This window comes from Hippopotamus amphibius, chromosome 12 (genome assembly GCF_030028045.1).
Source record: "Hippopotamus amphibius kiboko isolate mHipAmp2 chromosome 12, mHipAmp2.hap2, whole genome shotgun sequence".
Lineage (NCBI taxonomy): Eukaryota > Metazoa > Chordata > Mammalia > Artiodactyla > Hippopotamidae > Hippopotamus > Hippopotamus amphibius.
This window is the reverse complement of record NC_080197.1, coordinates 25,275,402-25,293,477: the sequence shown is the minus strand read 5'-3', so window position 1 is coordinate 25,293,477 and position 18,076 is coordinate 25,275,402. Positions and strand designations below refer to the sequence as shown.

Here is an 18,076-nt window from a genome sequence, read left to right as displayed (position 1 = left end):
TTCCACCAGTGTCGTTTTTCTCAGTCTCTTCCAATCTGACAGTTCCTCATTCATTCCTTGTCTTCAATGACCTTGACATTTTTTGAAGAGTATTGATCTGGCACCTTGTGGAATGTCCCTCAAGTTTGATTCAATGTTTTCTCATGGTTAATGCCATGGATTTTTGTGAAAAACACCACAGAGGTGATGTACCCTTGGTGCACGATATCAGAGGGCACATATCAATATATTTTATTACCAGTTATGTTAACCTTGATCCTCTGGTTAAGATGGTGTCTGCCAGGTTTTCTCACTATAAAGTCATTATTCAGTCCTCTTAATATGCAGGTACCCCTAGAAGGAGAACCAAATCGTTCCCCAATGGAAAGAGGCTACAGTAGAATGAAATTTTGGACACAGATCATTTGCGTTCAATTTAGCAAATTCTCCAGTTCCTCGAAGAAACTAAGCTGAGGCTACTGGAGATAGCGCGGGTGTCAGCCCAGTAACGTGGCACAAGGTTCACTAATTAGCAAATTATTTCCTGCTAGAGAACCCAGAAATTTTTGTGGAAAACGCAACAAAATAGGGCTCTAGGAAGAAGGGTCCCCCTTTTAAAGGTGAGAGAACGAGGGAGCACAGAAATGTGAAGTGGCTTCTCCAAGGAAACACAGGGGTGGCGCTGAGCTCGGGGTTCAAAGACTGCAGACTCCCAGACTAGACCTGACCACTTCATCTCAGAGCCTGCATGCAATATTCCCAAGGGAGTCGCTCTGGAGACCCCCTAGGGACGCTTGACTCTAGTCCGGACTCCGGATTTTCCCGCGGTTTCGGAATATTTTGGATTTCGCCTCATTTTGCCTCAATCTGGGAGCAAAGGAGGTCTCCGCAACCCCCGCCCTCGCCTTTAGAATCTCTCACCACCCTCCACCCAGAACCTCCAGAGCCAGCTCAGACCTCGGTTGAGGGTTGAAAGCCTCTTGCAACAACGCGAACCAGCGTCTTTTCGGCACAGTGGGAGTCAGGAATTTTCCATAGCTTAAGTGCTCCTTGGCTTTTCAGTTTCGGACCGCACAGGGCAAATTCCCCTCGAGCCCTGGGGGAGCTGCCTAAGATCCGCCTACCCGCCCGCCCAGCCGTCCCACGCTGGCTCCTGATAGGCTACCGAGGCTGCCCGCCTTGACAGCAGCTGTGCGCAGGCGCAGGGAGACTGCGGGACTGGGCTGAGGGCTGGCGACGCGGAGCTACGGGATCGGTCCGAGATGGTGAGTGTTTGCCGGGAGCTTGTGGCAGGCGGCCGGGAGGTGGCCCAAGCACGACCGCCCACCACCCTGAGCCTGGCCTTCCATCCTCCAGGGGCGGCTCCGAGGGTCGGGCTGGGCATCCGCGGGGCTGGGCGGGGCCCGGCCCGAGTTGTCTGGAGGGCGGAACCGGGGCGGCACGGGCCTCCAGAGTCAGACGGAGGGGACCGAGGCGGGGCCACCGGATCCCGCTGTCCCTTGACCGGAAGCAGTTGCTCGGGTCTCGGCGAAGGACTGACGGAGGTGGGGGGGCCGGCCCACAGGCCCCTGCATCCTAGCATCCTGGGCCTAGTTGCGCGATAACACCAGGAACGATGACACTTCCGGGAAGCTGCATTGTTGGCAGGCGCTTTACTACCCTGGCCTTCCTGCTCACCGTAGCTCCGTGAAGTAGGTACGACCGTTATCCCCCTTTTACAAACTGGAGTCTAGGGCCCGGTGAAGCTGAGTGCCTTGCCCTGGGAAATGGCGGAGGTGGATGTGAGCCCTAGAAGCTTGACTACTGCGTTTCTGTCCCCGTGGCTCTTTTGAGACGCTGGGACTTGGTGCGTGAGTCAGAAACGAGCGGGATCCACCCTTGGGGTTCCTTTCTTGCTGGCTGGAACTGTGGGCTCTTTACGCCTTTACAGGTTTGTTTCCTTGTGTTTTTGATCCTCCCAACTTGTACAAAACTTGAAAAGGCCTTTTAAATGTTAAAGCATGTGAATGGTTTTCAAAAATTCTATTTAAGAATGTGAAGCCTGTAAGAAGAATAGAAAAAGAGTAAGAAACAGTGCCGTGACCTCTAATTAGGCATATTACTCCTATTAGTCTTTTTCCCTTCAGTTTAGCTATATACTTTGCTTTATATTGTTAGCTAGTTTATAGTATAGATGAAGTAACTTTATCCTTCACATGAATTTTTTTTTGATTTATGTTTTTTAATTTATTTTAAGAAACTTTATTGAGATACAGTTAACATACAGTAAACTGCATATATTTAGAGTGTACAATTTGTTATCCCAATCTCTCAATTCATTACCCACCAACCCTCCCCGCTTTCCCCCACATGACTTTTTAAACTAAAAAAAAAAAAATTAACTTTTAACAGATAAATCTTACACAGAGTAAAATAAAAAAATAATAATAATAATACTCTGAAAGGATCTAAGTGAAAAATAAGTCTCCCACAAAACCCTGAGGCCCAGCCTCAGTCTCCTTCAGAAACATTGTTAGTTTCTTTTGTTAATATATCTATACAGGCATGTATAAATGCCCCCTCTTTTTCTTACACAAATGGTAGCTTCCTGCAACCTATACCATGCTGTTGTGTGTTTATATACATACAAGCAAAACATATTTAGATGCACATTTTAACAAATTCAAGCAGTACCAAAGTGTGTAATGTAGAAAGTGCATGTAGTTCCTATCTCACTACCCTCTGGTAATGACTCTTGACAGTGGGTGTGTTTCCTTCCAGGTTTGTTTAGTGCATAATCACATTTATATATAACCTGTTTATGACATTGGAACGTATGTATTTATACATATTAAGTTTACTTTAGGCTAATATATATAGATAATCTTATTCTGCAACTTATTCTATTCAGTAAAAAATATCAAATATTTTTCTATGTCGATATATACAAATCTGCTTCATTCTTTTAAAGGACTATATTCACATTCTGTTGCAGTATATACATTTAGAATGGCTTATTACAGTTTTTCAGTCCAGACAATGCTGCAGTTATTATTTTTGTCCTTTTTTTTTTTTTTTTTTTTGTGCTCTTGCTAATGTTTATGTAGTGTTATGTAGTACTGGTACTTCTTGCATGCATATTGTAACATTTTGGTAGAAACTGACAAATTTCCCCTTAGGATGGTGATATAAAAATCATCCATAATTAGTATTTTCATTTTTGTACATTCGCCTTCCTCTTTGTTCACATATGCCTATTTTTCAAGAAGTACCTGCTAGTTTTTTGTTTCTGTTTGTTTTGTTATATGATTTGCTACATCATCTTTGTAATGAATCATTTCTAGTTGACTACATAATAGCCAATGAAATATTTTTACCATAATTTGCCAGACCATTACTGCAGTGTACATTTGGGTTGCTTCTAGTTCATTAATAGAGATAATACTGTCTCTTGAATGTGTAGAGTTCATTTTCTTTTTCTTTTTTAAAAATGTATTAGATTATTTCCTTAGGAGAAATTCTCAGGAAAAGCATTTCTGAGGCAAGGGGACCAACACTTAATGGTTCTCACAATAGAGTTGTCCTGTAGCTTTCCTAAAAGGTCGTGCTGCCTTCATACCAGTTTTGTCATAATACTGCCAGTGTTCAAAAACATACCTCAGAATTGCTATAATTTTCATGTCTTTATTTACAGGGAACATTGAACACTTTTCTTGTGTTTGTAATTTCTCTGAGGTTATTTTCTCCTCGTATCCTTTTTGCCCACTTAATTTTTAGAGACTTGCTATTTTTCTTAATCATTCTGTGTGATGTTTTGGAATCACTCTTTTGTCTGTTACATTTGATGCAGATGTTTTTCCCTCCTTTTAATTCATTTTTGTTCTGTAGCCATTAAAAATTTTATGCTTAGTAGTCAAATTGGTCGTAGTTCCTTTGTGACTCATTTGCTTAAGATGGTTATCCCTCCTATGCCAAACCAATGAATAATCCTGGAGTTTTACTGCTACTTGTTTTGTTTGTTTCTTTGTTTTGTGTGGTTTGTGGGGGGTTTTTGTTTGTTTTGTTTTGTTTTGTCTGTCAGCAACATGCAGCTGGAAACTCAAGAACCCAGCTATTAACCCATGTTAATAGTGTTAAAGACTCAGGGTGCTGAGGATACCAGTTAGGCTCTCTCTTAGGAGGACAGGAATTTGGTGATGTGAGCTGACCCTGGGGGGCTGCATATCCACTCAGATATTGCTGGTACCAGTTGACTAGCACTGCAGGGATGACAAACTTTAGAGACAAAGGTGGCATAATCAGGTGCCTGACCAGGACTCCTTTCCCATCTGCAAATGTCTCTGTTGCTGCTTGTGTCTTTTTGGAATCATTTGTTTTCTTTCTTGGCTCTTTCAGGGCTGAACTTGAAATTTGTTTTAAGTAGTTTCTGCTGAAAGCAGGTGCCCAGTGCCTCCTCTGGATCTCGTGACCCCCACTCACCCAGGCTTAGCCCCACCCTACTGGTCGGGGGTCCGATTGGAGAAGCTATTCCCTAGTCATCTAGGAAAAATTTTTTATTAAATTTAGCTACATAAAAGTTTTGGACTTCTGATTATTGAAAAAAAAATAAGATTAAATTTGAAAAGTGGGAGAAGTGTAATTTATATGATGAACAAAAGTCTAATATTTCTAACATAAGTTTTTGAAAATAAGATTTGTAGAAAAATCAAAAGACAAAAAAGGAGAGGTGCAAGCAGTCAAATTCCACTTTAACTTCACTGATAAGTTTTTTGTTTTTTTCTGACGAACCTCACTGATAATTCTTCAGAGTTAAAAGTTGGCTTTCTGTTATTTGGGTTTTGCCTGTCAGATTAGCAAAGAATCAAAAACCTTGGCAATACTGGTTCTCTCTATTCCTTGAGTGTGCCAAACTCCTTCCCGCTTCACTGCCTTTGCTTTCATCCCGTTGCCTGGAGTGCTTTTCTTTCTCATCATTTAGTTCTTGACTTAAAGATTACATCCTCAGGTGTTCCTGACCACACTCATGAAAGTAGCATTCCTCTGCTCCCTCCCCGTCCCTGTAACCTGCAAGAATCTTGGTCACTTGTTTTTTGAAGGTCTCTTCCACCAAAATGTGAGCTCCCTGAGGAGAGGAACCTCATTGTTTGTGGGCAGTGGTATATTCAGCTCTTCTCTTAACCTGCTGTGCGTCCTTGGGCAAAACTCTTCTTTCTGAACCTTGGTTTCCTCATTGTGAAATAAAATCATACTAACCATGGAAAGTTCAGAGGAGACGTGTCTGAAAACATCCTAATATCTGGCCTGTAGCAGATACTGAGTAGGTCAGTGTATGCTTGTATGTCTTCCTTTTCTTGGTAAGTGTGTTTACTTTTGAAGCAGCCAAATCTCAGTGGTTGGTTCTCATTAAATTTAGGATCAACTAAACCCTAGCTCTTTTTCACCCTGAGTATTGTAAGGCCATGGTACTGTTGATTTTTGTAAAACATAGTTGCAGAAATGGTTTTTATTTGTTCTTTAAATATCTATTGAGCCTATACTGTACCGGGTACTGGGATTACAAAGTCTAGATTCCTGCTTCCAGGGTGCCTTGGGTCTGGAGGAGGAGACAGATGCAAAACAGTTACACTCCATTGTGGTAAGTGCTGTGGAGTCAGGGTGCCATGGTACCTAGAAGAGGGGCAGGTGTCGGAGAAGGCCCTCCCATAGGAGGCTCATGAGCTGAGTCCAAAGAGCTGGGAGTCATTTACATTTCAGAAGAAGCAGCACATGCCAGGCGCAGGTTCAGGCAGGCTGTGCTTGCCCCCTGCAGTCCATTCTCCACACAGCAGCCAAGGCCATCCTTTTGAAGCAGAGCTTGTCACTGCTCACCTAAAACCTGCTAGTGGTTCCTCATACCCTCCCCATTAAAAACCAAGGTCATTACTCTGGTCTGTGAGGCCCCTGAAATCTAGTCTGATCCTGGCTCCCTCTCTCATCTGGCTGCCTGCCACTCACTGCCCTCAGCCACACTGGCCCCTTTGCCTTTTTTCTGGGACACTCCCTAGAAATCTGCATGGTTAGTTGCCTCATTTCCTTTCAGATCTCTACTCAGCTATCACCTTAGTGAGGCCTTCTCTGACCACCTTGTTCCCCCATTCCTACTGTATTTGACATTTGTATTTTATTTATGTTTTTGTGTAATGTCTGATTCCCTCCCCCCACCCCCCAATGATGGATTCATGAGGGCAGGGATTTTTGTTATATGTTGTTCAATACAGCATCCCTAGGCCTAAAACAACATCTGGCACATAGAAGGTTCCCATATAGCTATTGAATGAATAACAGTCTTATGAAATTTCATCTTTTTCATTTCAGCCTCACTTTCCAACCTCCAGGGGTATTTTGGACTTCGATTCTGGCATCTTTGCTTTTAGCTTTCCCCGTCGCCTGTTTGATTGCAGATTGACTGAGCTGTCCTAAATTGCCATCCTACTTATTCTTATATATTCTTATTCTTATAATGTTGAGAATGTCAGAGCCCCATAGTTCCCAAATCAGAGATCTCTCATCCCTTGGATGCACAGAGAGATGGGTTAAAAAATGTTTTTAAATAGAAACAATATAGTAGAGTAAAATAGGCTGTTAAAAAAAAAGAAGAAAAAAAAACCTTATCTATAGTTCCCTGCTCTCAGTGTGGCTTTTTATTTTTTTCATAATCCTTCTAACCCTCTGCTTGTTTTTATGTGAATGTGATCTCCAAGCACTTTCTTTGTGTGGTGGTATAAATATTCTGATAACCATTGTTAATGTCTGTATTGTATTCCTGTGAATGGACATTCTGTAATTTCCTTGGCCTTTTCCCTAATTATTGGGTACTTTGGGCTCTTCCTGCTTTTTGTTATTGCAGATATCACTGCAGCAAACTTCTTGCTGTGTTCTTCTTTTAGTTCTTTTGGATTATTTCCTTGGGATGAATTTCCAAGAGGGTTACCAGATTGTACTGAGTACTGTGTAGTATTGACCCCTATCGTACTTTTCCGCTCCTCTCCAGAAGAGTGTGTAGTAGGAGCTCATTGAAAGTCTGCTGAATGAATTATGATCTCATACATGCATAACCCAGTGTATTGTACTCTCACGTCCACATAGCTAGCCCTGTCCTTTTCCCAAGGCTCCAGATTATAGAGGCGTCAGGCTCTTTGTCATGCCTTTCCCTCCAGCATTTGAGAGTATTCATTCGCACGTCATCGGGGAGTGGGTGGCAGTGACTGGATTGTGAGGCTTGTGCCTACTAGAAAAACAATCTTTCTTTGTGCTGTCTCCATCCACTGTTTAGAAGCTCCTTCCACTGAGCCAACTCGTTAGCCCGTGAGGGTGGGGAACCACTCTCTTTTGGTGAACAGAGCTTCTGTTTCCAACATAGACTGACTCTCAGCCTGTGAGGAGCTTCTGACTCGATTGTGGATGTGTCTAGAAGGGACCTCCTGAGAACAAGCATACTTCAAGGCTAGTTTCCATCCAGGAAGAGTTAGGTCTAGTTCAGTTTAGCAGCTGTTAATTGAGCCCCTACTCTGCACACCATTATAGAGTAAAGCAGTATCTAATGCATCCCCAGAGAGGTACTTTCAAGAGTTTAGGGAGTCAGAAGTGGGCCGAGGCCACTGAGTTGGGGATAAGTAAAGGCTTCGTGGAGGAGGTGATATCTTAGATGATCTGGAAGAATTTGTTGGATTTCAGCAGAGAAGAGGCCCTATTCGGATAAAAAGAGACAGGGAGCTGTGGACATGTATGTGGAGAGTAGATGGAAGGGTAAAAGAGATGGGAGTAATTGTAGAGAAGAGCTTGCATGTCAGGGTAAGGACCCAAAGTCTGATTGTCCACTCTGTTTACAAATTCCATGTGCCAGACTAGCTCCTGGAGTTGCAGGATTAATGAGCCCCTTCCCCAGCATTTGCTATGGCTGTGTGCCACGTGTCATGCTATCTCAGCTGCTAGCTTGTTGGGTCACTGAGTCTGTCCTTGTGGGATCATTTTGCTACCTTTGGAATGTTTTCAGTTGTGCTCTTTGGGCCACAAATGACAATGTGTCTCCTTCCTGTTAGACACCCCTGTTTGGATTTTTTTAAATCATTAGAGTCCTTTGGTTTGTCCCCCAGCTGTACCAAATGTGTGAGTCATGGCTGTGTCTGTACTCCTGGGAATGGTATTTGAATTCTGCTCCCCAGTAGCTGAGGGGTAAAGGGCCCCTGGTGGGCAAAGGGCCAGGAGCAGGCCCACTCCATACTGGGAATATGAGGATTTAGTTGCTGGTGGTGGCCTAGGAACCATTCTAGACAGGCCCGAGGAGTTTTCAGGAGGGGCCATATGCCTGGGTGTTACTTGTTTGTTGTTGGAATGTTTGATTCTTCTGCCAGGGATGTGAGGGAGTTGATTCAGCCTTCCTGACCTCTCCTAACCTTGGTCTTGTTCTCTCTGGCAGGCAGAGGTGGAGGAGACACTGAAACGACTTCAGAGCCAGAAGGGTGTGCAGGGAATCATCGTGGTGAACACAGAAGGTACACCCTGCTTCCAGCCATGACCTGAGCACAGGCAGGCCCCAGAAAACAGCCCAACACAGCATAATACTTGCTTTTTACTAAACCTCTTATGTACCCGATCTATTTCTCATCGTTTTGTTTTTTTAAACACCTCCTGTGTCCTAGCACTATTACTGAATTCTAAATTTAAAGGAAAAATTCACTGTATCCCACTGCCCTGACACATCATGCTTTTCAGTATGCCATACTTTTTCAGCCTTGTCCAGGTGCATTTTCTCTTGGTCATAATTATAGTTGTTACTCTTTTGCTTATGTTTACTCATGAGTTTTTGTTTGGGTTTTTTTTTTCCCTCCCTGGTTTACATAAGCAAAACTTTTAACTGCCAGTACAGTGTTTATTAACCATCCCACATTTATGTTGTTACTACTTTTTTTTTTTGCTAGATAATACTCTTGTCAACTTTGGGCCTATAGTTTTTCCTCCTTCTCTGGGACATTATTTCAGCAACTAGAAGAGTGCAGATGCTAGTTTTCTCATTCTGCAGTAGATATTATTACACACCTATTCTGTGCCAGGCCATGGGCTGGTGCTTCACAAACATATTTTTTCATTTATTCCTTGAAGCAGCTCTGTTGTCTCTATTTTGCAGTGGAGAAGAGTGAGTCCAGAGATTTAATTGATTCGCCGACCATTATAGAGCCAAGATTTCATCCCAAGTCTGTCTGAACGCACTTGTGCTCTTTCTCCCACACTGTGCCGTGACGGACCAGAGAGTGGCTGCTGGACTATGTCCCAGGCCATGTCCAGGGTCACCTAGTTGGGCTTCCGCAATTCTCTAACCCAGTGTGTTCAGTCAGCTCTGTTTTGTTTGAGGCTCCTTGAGAGCCTCTGTGTGTGTGCATTGTCATTCTAGTCGTTGTTTTGGAAAGGCAGAATTCTCAACAGTGCCTGCTTAAATAGAGCAGAATGAAAGTCACCACGGGTGACAAATTGAAGGTGGCGTGTCCTCAGTTAGAATGTTGTTTTCCAAGTCATCAGACCCTGTGCAGCCCAGAGCTGTGCGGCGTGCTCCCCAGCTTTGTCAGACTCTAAGTAAACCACGTGGTCATGCGTTCAAAGGAGGCAGCAGGTTGCAGAGCCGGGAGGACACGGTGGGAGGCAGCTCAGATCCACCACTGATCAGCTGGGGGGCCTGGGGCTTCCCCTTCCCCTCTTCAGAACTTAGCTGCCCCGAATGGAGTGGTTGGTCCTTGCTCCAAGACCCAAAAGACTGTTTATGTGTCACCCAGAAAGAGACTCTCTTCTTTGACTGGAGATTTTTGACCCCAAATGGGGAGGGAACATCCCCAGGGGCTGACTCCCCAGCTGGGACCCTTAGGATTCCACCAGTATTCCAAACCGCAAGCCTTCATTCTTGCCTTAAAACTGCCCCAAAAGTTGAGCTTTTTCATTGGGAAAATATAGCCCCGACTGCTTCCCTTTTGGGTAGTGATGTGCACTGGTGTATACGACTGCGGCAGTATGGCACCGTGGCTAAGAATATGGAAAGTAGAACCAGAGTGCCTGAGTTTGAATCCTGACTCTACTTACTTATCAACTATATGGTCTTAACAGGTCACTTAACCTCTCTGTTCCAGTTTCCTCATTTGTAAAATGTGGACAGTCACACTGCCTTCTTCTAAGGGAAGCTTTTAGAACAGTGCCTTATGTATAGTAAATGCCACATGAGTGTTAAAAATTATTGTGTGTGTATGATTGTGTTTATTTATTTATTTATTGGCCATGATGTGCAGCGTGCGGGATCTTAGTTCCCAGACCAGGGATCAAACCCGCACCCCCTGCAGTGGAAGCATGCAGCCTTAACCACTGGACCTCTAGGGAAGTCCCCATGTTTATTTCTGATTGGTGTTGCATTCACAGAGCTCCCACTTCAGTCTCTCATTTACATTTCACACAGTGACCCTGCAAAGCAGGGACATTTTCCCATTTTTCAGATGAGAAGCCAGAATCTGAGAGCACTGCAGCCACCTGCCCGCGCTCACCCAGCCGTAGATGGAGGTGGTCAGAACTCACTGCTCTGTGGGGCCCTTAAGCCCTCTGAAGGCTCCCACTGGAAGTGGTCAGTTAAGGAGGATTGTGTTAGGGATCTCTGTTACCCTCTGGGGCTTTCCTGCCCCCATGATTCAGCTCACCTGCCTCGTCCTGCAGGATGCCTTCCCTGACCATCCCAGCCCAGACGGATTGCTTCCCGCCCCTGAAGTCTGAAATCATGACACACTCTTGTCCCAGTCACTTACCAGCCACCTGCCTCTGCCTGTTGACGTCTCAGCCTTGGCCAAATTTAAAACATGTTTCATAGTAAAAGTGTGGGTTTAAGCAGACTTACCCAGAATGTAAGGAACATTCTATTTGTACTCTCCAGACCCCCTGCCATCTTCTGCTGCTACCCACACAGGGCAAAATAAAAGACTCAAATCAGTGAACTCCCTGAGGGCAGGCATTTATCTCTCGTGTTCACTGCTGTGTCCCCAGCACCTGCAACAGTGCTGTCACAAAGCTGGTGCTTAATAAATATCTGTTCGATTTTGTTAATGTTTTAAATTGTTGATTGGTAGCGGTGGGTTTGGTGAGAGGACCTGGCTATACAACCTGACAGATCTGAGCCCCGAATTAGAAATCATGCCTTTGAGGTGACCAGCCACTTCTGGGGCTGCACAGTCCCCATTTGTGAGGGCAAAGGCCTGGCATAGGCAGCCTAATCATTAGGCTGTCTGTGAGGTGTTCCCCAGCCCTGGCATCCTGTGGATCTGGAGTTCTCTCTTGTCCTTGTTTGAAATTATCCCCAGTTTGGGTCCCTGCCCTCCATCCCCACCCTGCCAGCTCCAGGTTTTGTTTTTAAAGTGAGCCAACAGAAGTTAGTTTCTTTTCTCCTTTACACTCCTTCTCACTTGGTAGAAATGTGGTCACATTCATGACAGTATTTGTTTTTTTGTTGTTTTTAATATTTATTTATTTTTCTGTGCTGGGTCTTAGTTGTGGCATGTGGCATCTTTAGTTGTGGCATGCAAACTCTTTAATTGTGGCATGTGGGATCTAGTTCCCTGACCAGGGATCAAACGTGGGCCCCCTGCATTGAGAGCGCAGAGTCTTGGCCACTGGACCACCAGGGAAGTACCATGACAGTATTCAAACTACTAAAAGTACACCTGTGTCTACTCATTTGTCAACAGCCATAATTGCTTGATGCAGTCTCTCTAAAGACACTGGTGAGCACATCAGACCTGGCTCTGACCCTCAGGGAGCTTATAGTCTGCTGGGGGACAAACCTAATGATCACTGCCCTAAAGGTGTGATGCTGCACCCAAGCAGCCGCTCTGAAGGACAGCTACATGGTCCTGGGACTGTAGAATGGGGGGCACTGACCACATCTGGGGGCGGATGGGGACATGAGGGACAGGAGAGAATAGGGGAGGGAAAGAAAGCTCCAGGCAGAGAGACCTGAGAGAAGGTGGCCTTGGAAGAAGGTCAAGAGGTTTGATCACCCAAACTTTTCCAGGCCTTGAGACTGGCCCCTCTAGTTACCTGGGGGTGGGATTTACTGTGTGCATGATGTTGATAATAAGTCCACACTTATTACACGCACATCCTTGCATGTAATATATTCTCGAATGAAGCCATATTTAATCCTCACAGCAGCACTTTGAAGCACAGGCATTGTTTTACAGATGAGGAAATGGAGGCTTAGAGAGGTTGACTCACTTGCGAAAGGCCACATAGCCATGAAGGGGCAGAGCCAGGGTGTAAACCCAGGTCATCACATTTCAGAGTTCCTACTCAGTCATCTCCCCAGCTGCTTACACTGCCACCCTCAGGAGGGTTCCGCTATTGAATGAAGCCTCGTGAGGCCCTGGTGGGTACATTGTTGCCATCCAGAACCCAACAGCAGCCCTGGTGACCTGGTCATCTTGTCCCTTAAAGGCAAGTGATCGCTACAACCTGTTCTCATAACTCCACTTGGCTCAAACCAGCCTCTGACTCAGCTGCTTCTCTAGCTGCCGTGCCCTCTCTGCCCACTGTCGTGTTCCTGACCTTAATGAGGCAAGGGTGGGTCAGTTTCTCGCTACCCGTGGGGAGGCCTGAGGGTGACTGTCTTTGGCTGATCCCTCGGCTGGTCAGTTATGGGCCAGATAGGAGGGTCCTGGACCTGAAATCCAGCCACTTCTGTGTGGGGAACCACTTGGGCCACATTTGTCACAGGGCCTGTCAGCTGTGGGCCCTCAGGGCCTCGTTGGTGGAGCCTGCTGCTGACACGCTGCAGAGATTCACAGGCCCCTGATGAGCCAGTCGTGGCCGGAGGTGCCTCAAGCTGAGCCCCGTTCCTCACCTCCATGACAGTAGGCATTGCCCAGTGAGGGAGGTCCTTTTACTAGTTCATTGCGGGGAATCAGTCCTCAAAACAGAAAAGGCTGGATGCAGGATGTTGTTCACTGCACAGTAATTAAGTAAAAAAATCCAGCCTAAGTACCCAGCGATGGGGGAATGATTAACCCTGTGGAATGGCCACTGTGGGCTCGTTGAAGGCAGCAGCAGTGCTGTTTACAAGGTATTTGCAGACAAAGAAATAGGCTTTAAATTGGGGGCACGATCATGTGTGTAGACAGTGTGTTTGCAACTAGGCTCTAAGCCTCCCTTGGCGGGAACTGGAGCAGAACACCAGTGATGGTTCTGTGTTGACACAGGCTGACCTCTCTTCTTCTAGCTACTTTTTAGTGTTTACAGATTTGTAGGAGTTATTCTCCTTGTTCATGTTCTAAGTGTTATGAGTGACAGTCTCGCCTTCTATTGCTGGAAACCAGCCAGTACAGTGTGGCCCTGTGAAAGGAGCCCAGCAGTGGAGCCAACAGGCCTGCGTCTACATCCTGGCCCCACTGCCTGTCTTTATCTGCTGTGTGACCACAGACAGGTCACCTCACTGCTCAGAGTTTCTGTTGCCTCATTGGCAAGTAAAGATGATGACGCCACCCTTAGAGTAGTTCTGAGCGCTGGAGCTGACCTGCTTCAAGTGCTCAGCACTTGTCTGTCAAGCCTTCAGGAAATAGTGGCCATTGACTGTTAACTGCCAGTCTAGACGCCTCTTGAATTATGGGTGTGGGGCTGAGAGCTGGGCAGAAAGGAACCCCAACGTTCTGCTCACTCTCTGTCTCCTCCTCCCTCAGGCATTCCCATCAAGAGCACCATGGATAATCCCACCACCACACAGTACGCCAACCTCATGCACAACTTCATCTTGAAAGCCCGGAGCACCGTGCGCGAAATTGACCCCCAGAATGACCTCACCTTCCTTCGAATTCGCTCCAAGAAAAATGAAATTATGGTTGCACCAGGTAAGGGGTCTTCCGCATCCCCACGTAGGAGCAGACCCTCACAGTGCATGCTCTGTAGCTATCAGGAAGGCTTAGCACATGGGTGTCTCCATGGGTTCCAGAGAAGGGCCTGAAGAGCAGAAGGTATAGATGTGATTGCCTCGCCGCCTGGCCTGTCTCCAGCTGGCACCCCCAGCAAGTACTCATTCACAGTGACTCTAGGCCAGGCCCTGTCCTGGGTTCTAGGCCACAACGGGGAGTTATTGTCTCATGGGGGAGACCGACGTATAAGCATATCACAGTGTCATCCTCACTTTGATGTGGGTGAGTTCAAGGAGCACTTGGGAACATAGAGGAGGGTGTGATTAGGCCTGCTTGTGGCGGTCAGCAGAGGCTTCCCCGCGGAGGGAACATTTGCGCCGAGTCTTGAGAGCACAGGTAAAGAGTAAGCCAGTGGGGTGGGGGTCGGTGGGGTGGGAACGTTATGCTTGAAGGAAAAAGAATTCAGTGATTCTAAACCAAAGTGTAAGGCAGAAACACCATGCGCTCATTTTATCCTAGAAAAAATATTAATTTGCTCACTTCTAAACTATAGTCCTGTTTCTGGACCCCATACAGACAGCCCTTCTCCAGCCCTGGAAGAGATTACTGCTTTTGATTCACGTGACGTGCTTGGCTTGCGCTTGGGGACTGTGTGGGACAGACAAGACCTGCCTTAGGTCTTAGGGTCATACTCAGAGTGATGAGATGTTTACCCTGGGAGGAGCCCGTAAGGACTGGGACCACGGGTGGGGACAGCACGGCCCCCTGCCCTGCCCTGCCTCACCTCACCACACGCACGGCCTGGAGAAGAGAGATCCTCCAGGACTGTTTGTGCAGTGACTTCTCTCTCCCAGTCTTCTTTTTGGCTGAGCCCCGTGGTTGTGTGTACATGAGTTAAATGTTCACAGGATGATGGAGGTGGCTACAGTGCAGCTTATCTAGGGCATCAGGACATGTGTAGGAAGGAGTGGGAGGTGATACATTTGGTCCAATTTAGAAGGGGCCTCAAACATCAAACTCAGCTGCATGGACTTGACCCTGTGAGCAGAGGTTTTTGAAGGCAGCAGGTGATAGGATTGTGATTGGGGGCCTGGATGTAGGAGGGCAGTGGGGAGGCTGGGACATTGACTGCCCCTGGGCTTTGCAGCACAGGTGGCGAGGAGGCTGGCTGCAGAATTCTGAGGTAATTTGATGGGGGTCAGCCACTCCTTGCAGCAGAGCAATATTGGTTCTGTTCCCAGGCTTTTTTGGGCCCAGTCAAGCTGCTTGGAAGGATGTGCAGGGGGGACCCATAGGGCCAGTCACAGGGGCCCAGAGTCTCCTGGGGACACTCCCTAGAGGGGTGGGGACAGAGCAGGTCAGTCACAAATAAGAACATAGGATATCTTCAGAGTCATTTATTCCAAAAACATGCGTACACTGTTTATGAATTCAGTCACTGTCTAATGTGAGAAAACAGACTGCAGCAGGCACGGCATCTGTTTTCCCAGCTTCACCTCTTATGAATATGACCTTAAGCAAATCACAGAACACCTCCGAACCTCTGTTTCCACATCTGTAAAGTATCTAGTAGGGGACAGTACTGCTCTGATATTCTGAGACGTCTCATCTGGTTGAGTATGTTGGCATGAGGTTGGGCAGAAAGGCCTGGAATCAGATTTGATCTCAAATTCCTCCCAAGACCTCATGCTGTGTGATTACAGACAAACCTCCACTTGCCTAAAGTTAGGCCAACCCTCCAAATCAGAGCAGACCTTGTGCCCCACCTGGAAGTTCACGGTGTGAATTGAAGCAAGGACAAATTATGTTGTCTCCAAGTTGACAGACTCCATGGACAGCGTCTCTTGGCTTAAAGCTTCCAAGAATGTCTGCTCTGGAACAGCTGAGTTAACACAGTATAATCAAGCTTTAACACACTGCTTCCCACAAAGCACTGGGAGTGCTATTATTGAATGTAGAGCTTGATAAATTGGAAGAAAAGACACTGGTATTGCTAATAGTATCTGTTTTTCTCAGTTTTATTGGTGGCTTGTTAATTATTTCTGTTTTTTATAGTGATTTTTCACTTATGCAGATTGCTTAGCCATGAAACTTAGTCATATATCTGCTCCTTCCCGGATGTCCATCATTATGCAAGCTTTAGGCTTCAGTCTGAACAGACATAAAGCAGACATGACCAGGGTCCTGCCATTTCTCATGTGTTCAGCAGGGGGCAGACCAGAGGCATTCAGCATCTGAGTCAAACCCAGCTAACCTACCTGAAATGTTCGCCTTGGTTTGGGCAAGTCATTTAATTCTCTGAGCCTGGGACTTCCTTGGTGGTCCAGTGGTTAAGACTTCGCCTTCTGACGCAGGGGGCACAGGTTCGATCCCTGGTCGGGAAACTAAGATCCCATATGCCTTGTGGCCAAAAAAAACAAAACAAAACATAAAACAGAAGTAATTCTCTGAGGCTTAGTTTTCTCATCAGTAAAAATGAGAAAACACTGGTGCCTGCCTCACAGAGTGATTCAGGGATTCGTTGAGGTGCTGTATGAAAAGTGATTGACCCAGAGCCAGCACGTGGAAGCCTTGGTAAATGTTTGCAGTTTGATTATTAAGTGGGCAAAGTTGAAACACCCCCCTTCTCCCGTTTCCTCTTTTATAAAATGAGAGGCAGTCAGGCTCACCCCAGAGGACTTGGACTTGCTATGATTTCTTGATAGACATTCCTTCTGACTGGCTGGGTCCCCAGAGCTGGAATTCAGGTAGCTTTGGCCCCCTTTGACCTGGTGCCTTTGAAATTTTCTAGTCCAGAAGGCTCTGGAGGCCAGCACCTGAACTTGTGACAGAACTGACATTAACCCAAGACTAGCGGGGTTGAGGTTAGGAATTCCACCTTTGGTACTAACAAGCTGGGTAACTTTAAACTAGTGATTCTCCCAGAACCTGCAACATCAGCATCACCTGGGAGCTTGTTAAAAATGCAAATTCTCAGCCTCCACCCCAGAACCACTGAGTCCGAAGCCGTGGAGGTGGAACCAGCATTGTTGTTTTAAATAGCCCTCCAAGTGATTCCGACACTCATAGTTTGAGAACCATTGCTGTAGGCAAGTCATTTAAACTCTGAACCTGAGTTTCCCCGCCCAAAAAAACATGATAATCCTACCTCCCTGTTGGTACTGGGAAGATTAGAAATGATGTGCTGCCGAGTACCACTGCCGGGTAGAGCGAGGGACCCGCTTCCCAGCAGCCACGTGTACAGAAGCCCCCACGGGAAACTTGCAAGTTCGTCTCTGTTTCCCCAGCAATTGGAAGCAGCCTGAGCCTTGTGGTTTTTATCCCCCTCCGCCCCACCACCATTTTACAGTTGGTGATTTAATGATGCATTGGCTTTGTGGTGTGTTTTTCTCCCATTTTACATTCAGTGATTTGTTTTTTCATTTTTCCTCTTTTGCAGATAAAGACTATTTCCTGATTGTGATTCAGAATCCAACGGAATAAGCCGCTGTCTTGGCTCCCTGTGTCATTCCTTAATTTAATGCCCCTCAAGAATAATAGCGTTAATCATGTCAACTGACTGGCATGTGGAAGACACCGTAGAGCCCTCTCAGACCAGTCTGTGACCAGGGGTTGGCTGCAGCTCCACCTACCCCGCCACAGTCATCCCTCTGCTGGCCAATCGCCCCTGATTTTCCAGGAGGAAAATCATGTCCAGGTTTTGGAGAAGCCCACACCCTGTTTCCTTCTGACTTTGAGTTCACTTTGTCGCCCTTGGAAAAGGCTGTTTTTCTTTAACTAAACATAACCAAAACGCTTACCGTGCTGTGTGTCTTTAAACACCAGGTTGAGAAGGCCTCGCGTCCTGTGTAATCACGTGGTCTGAAGGCTAAGCCCGGTGCCGCCCTCGGTTCTGCGCTCAGCCCCGGTGGTGGGCTGTGCTCCATACGGCACTTGTGGTCACGTTTTCTGAGCTGGACCTGGTTTATGATGGTGTCCTGGTTTCTGGGCCTCTTGTCCCTAGCCACCCCTTTTATCATTTCTCACCCCCACCAGTGTTTTGAAAGATTTTTTTCAACTACACTTCATTGGGGAAGGGAAAGGAAAGGAGTGAAATTTGTTGAGTTCCAGGTGTGGCCCACATCATCCTCGCAGTTCCCTGCAGACAGGGAAGTAAAGACATCTTAAAGGTGAGGAAGTTGGGTTCTTGCGAAGACGCC

The 18,076-nt window shown here is 46.3% G+C and overlaps 1 protein-coding gene across 1 annotated transcript; it reads left to right on the top strand.

Annotated features, from left to right (window-relative positions):
- The first annotated feature begins 1,160 nt into the window (after positions 1-1,160).
- DYNLRB1 (dynein light chain roadblock-type 1) lies at positions 1,161-17,676 on the top strand. Its single transcript, XM_057700795.1, has 4 exons — positions 1,161-1,244; positions 8,414-8,489; positions 13,689-13,856; positions 17,317-17,676. The coding sequence occupies exons 1-4, from the start codon at positions 1,242-1,244 to the stop codon at positions 17,358-17,360; spliced, it is 291 nt and encodes a 96-aa protein (XP_057556778.1). The 5' UTR covers positions 1,161-1,241; the 3' UTR covers positions 17,361-17,676.
- Positions 17,677-18,076: the final 400 nt, after the last annotated feature.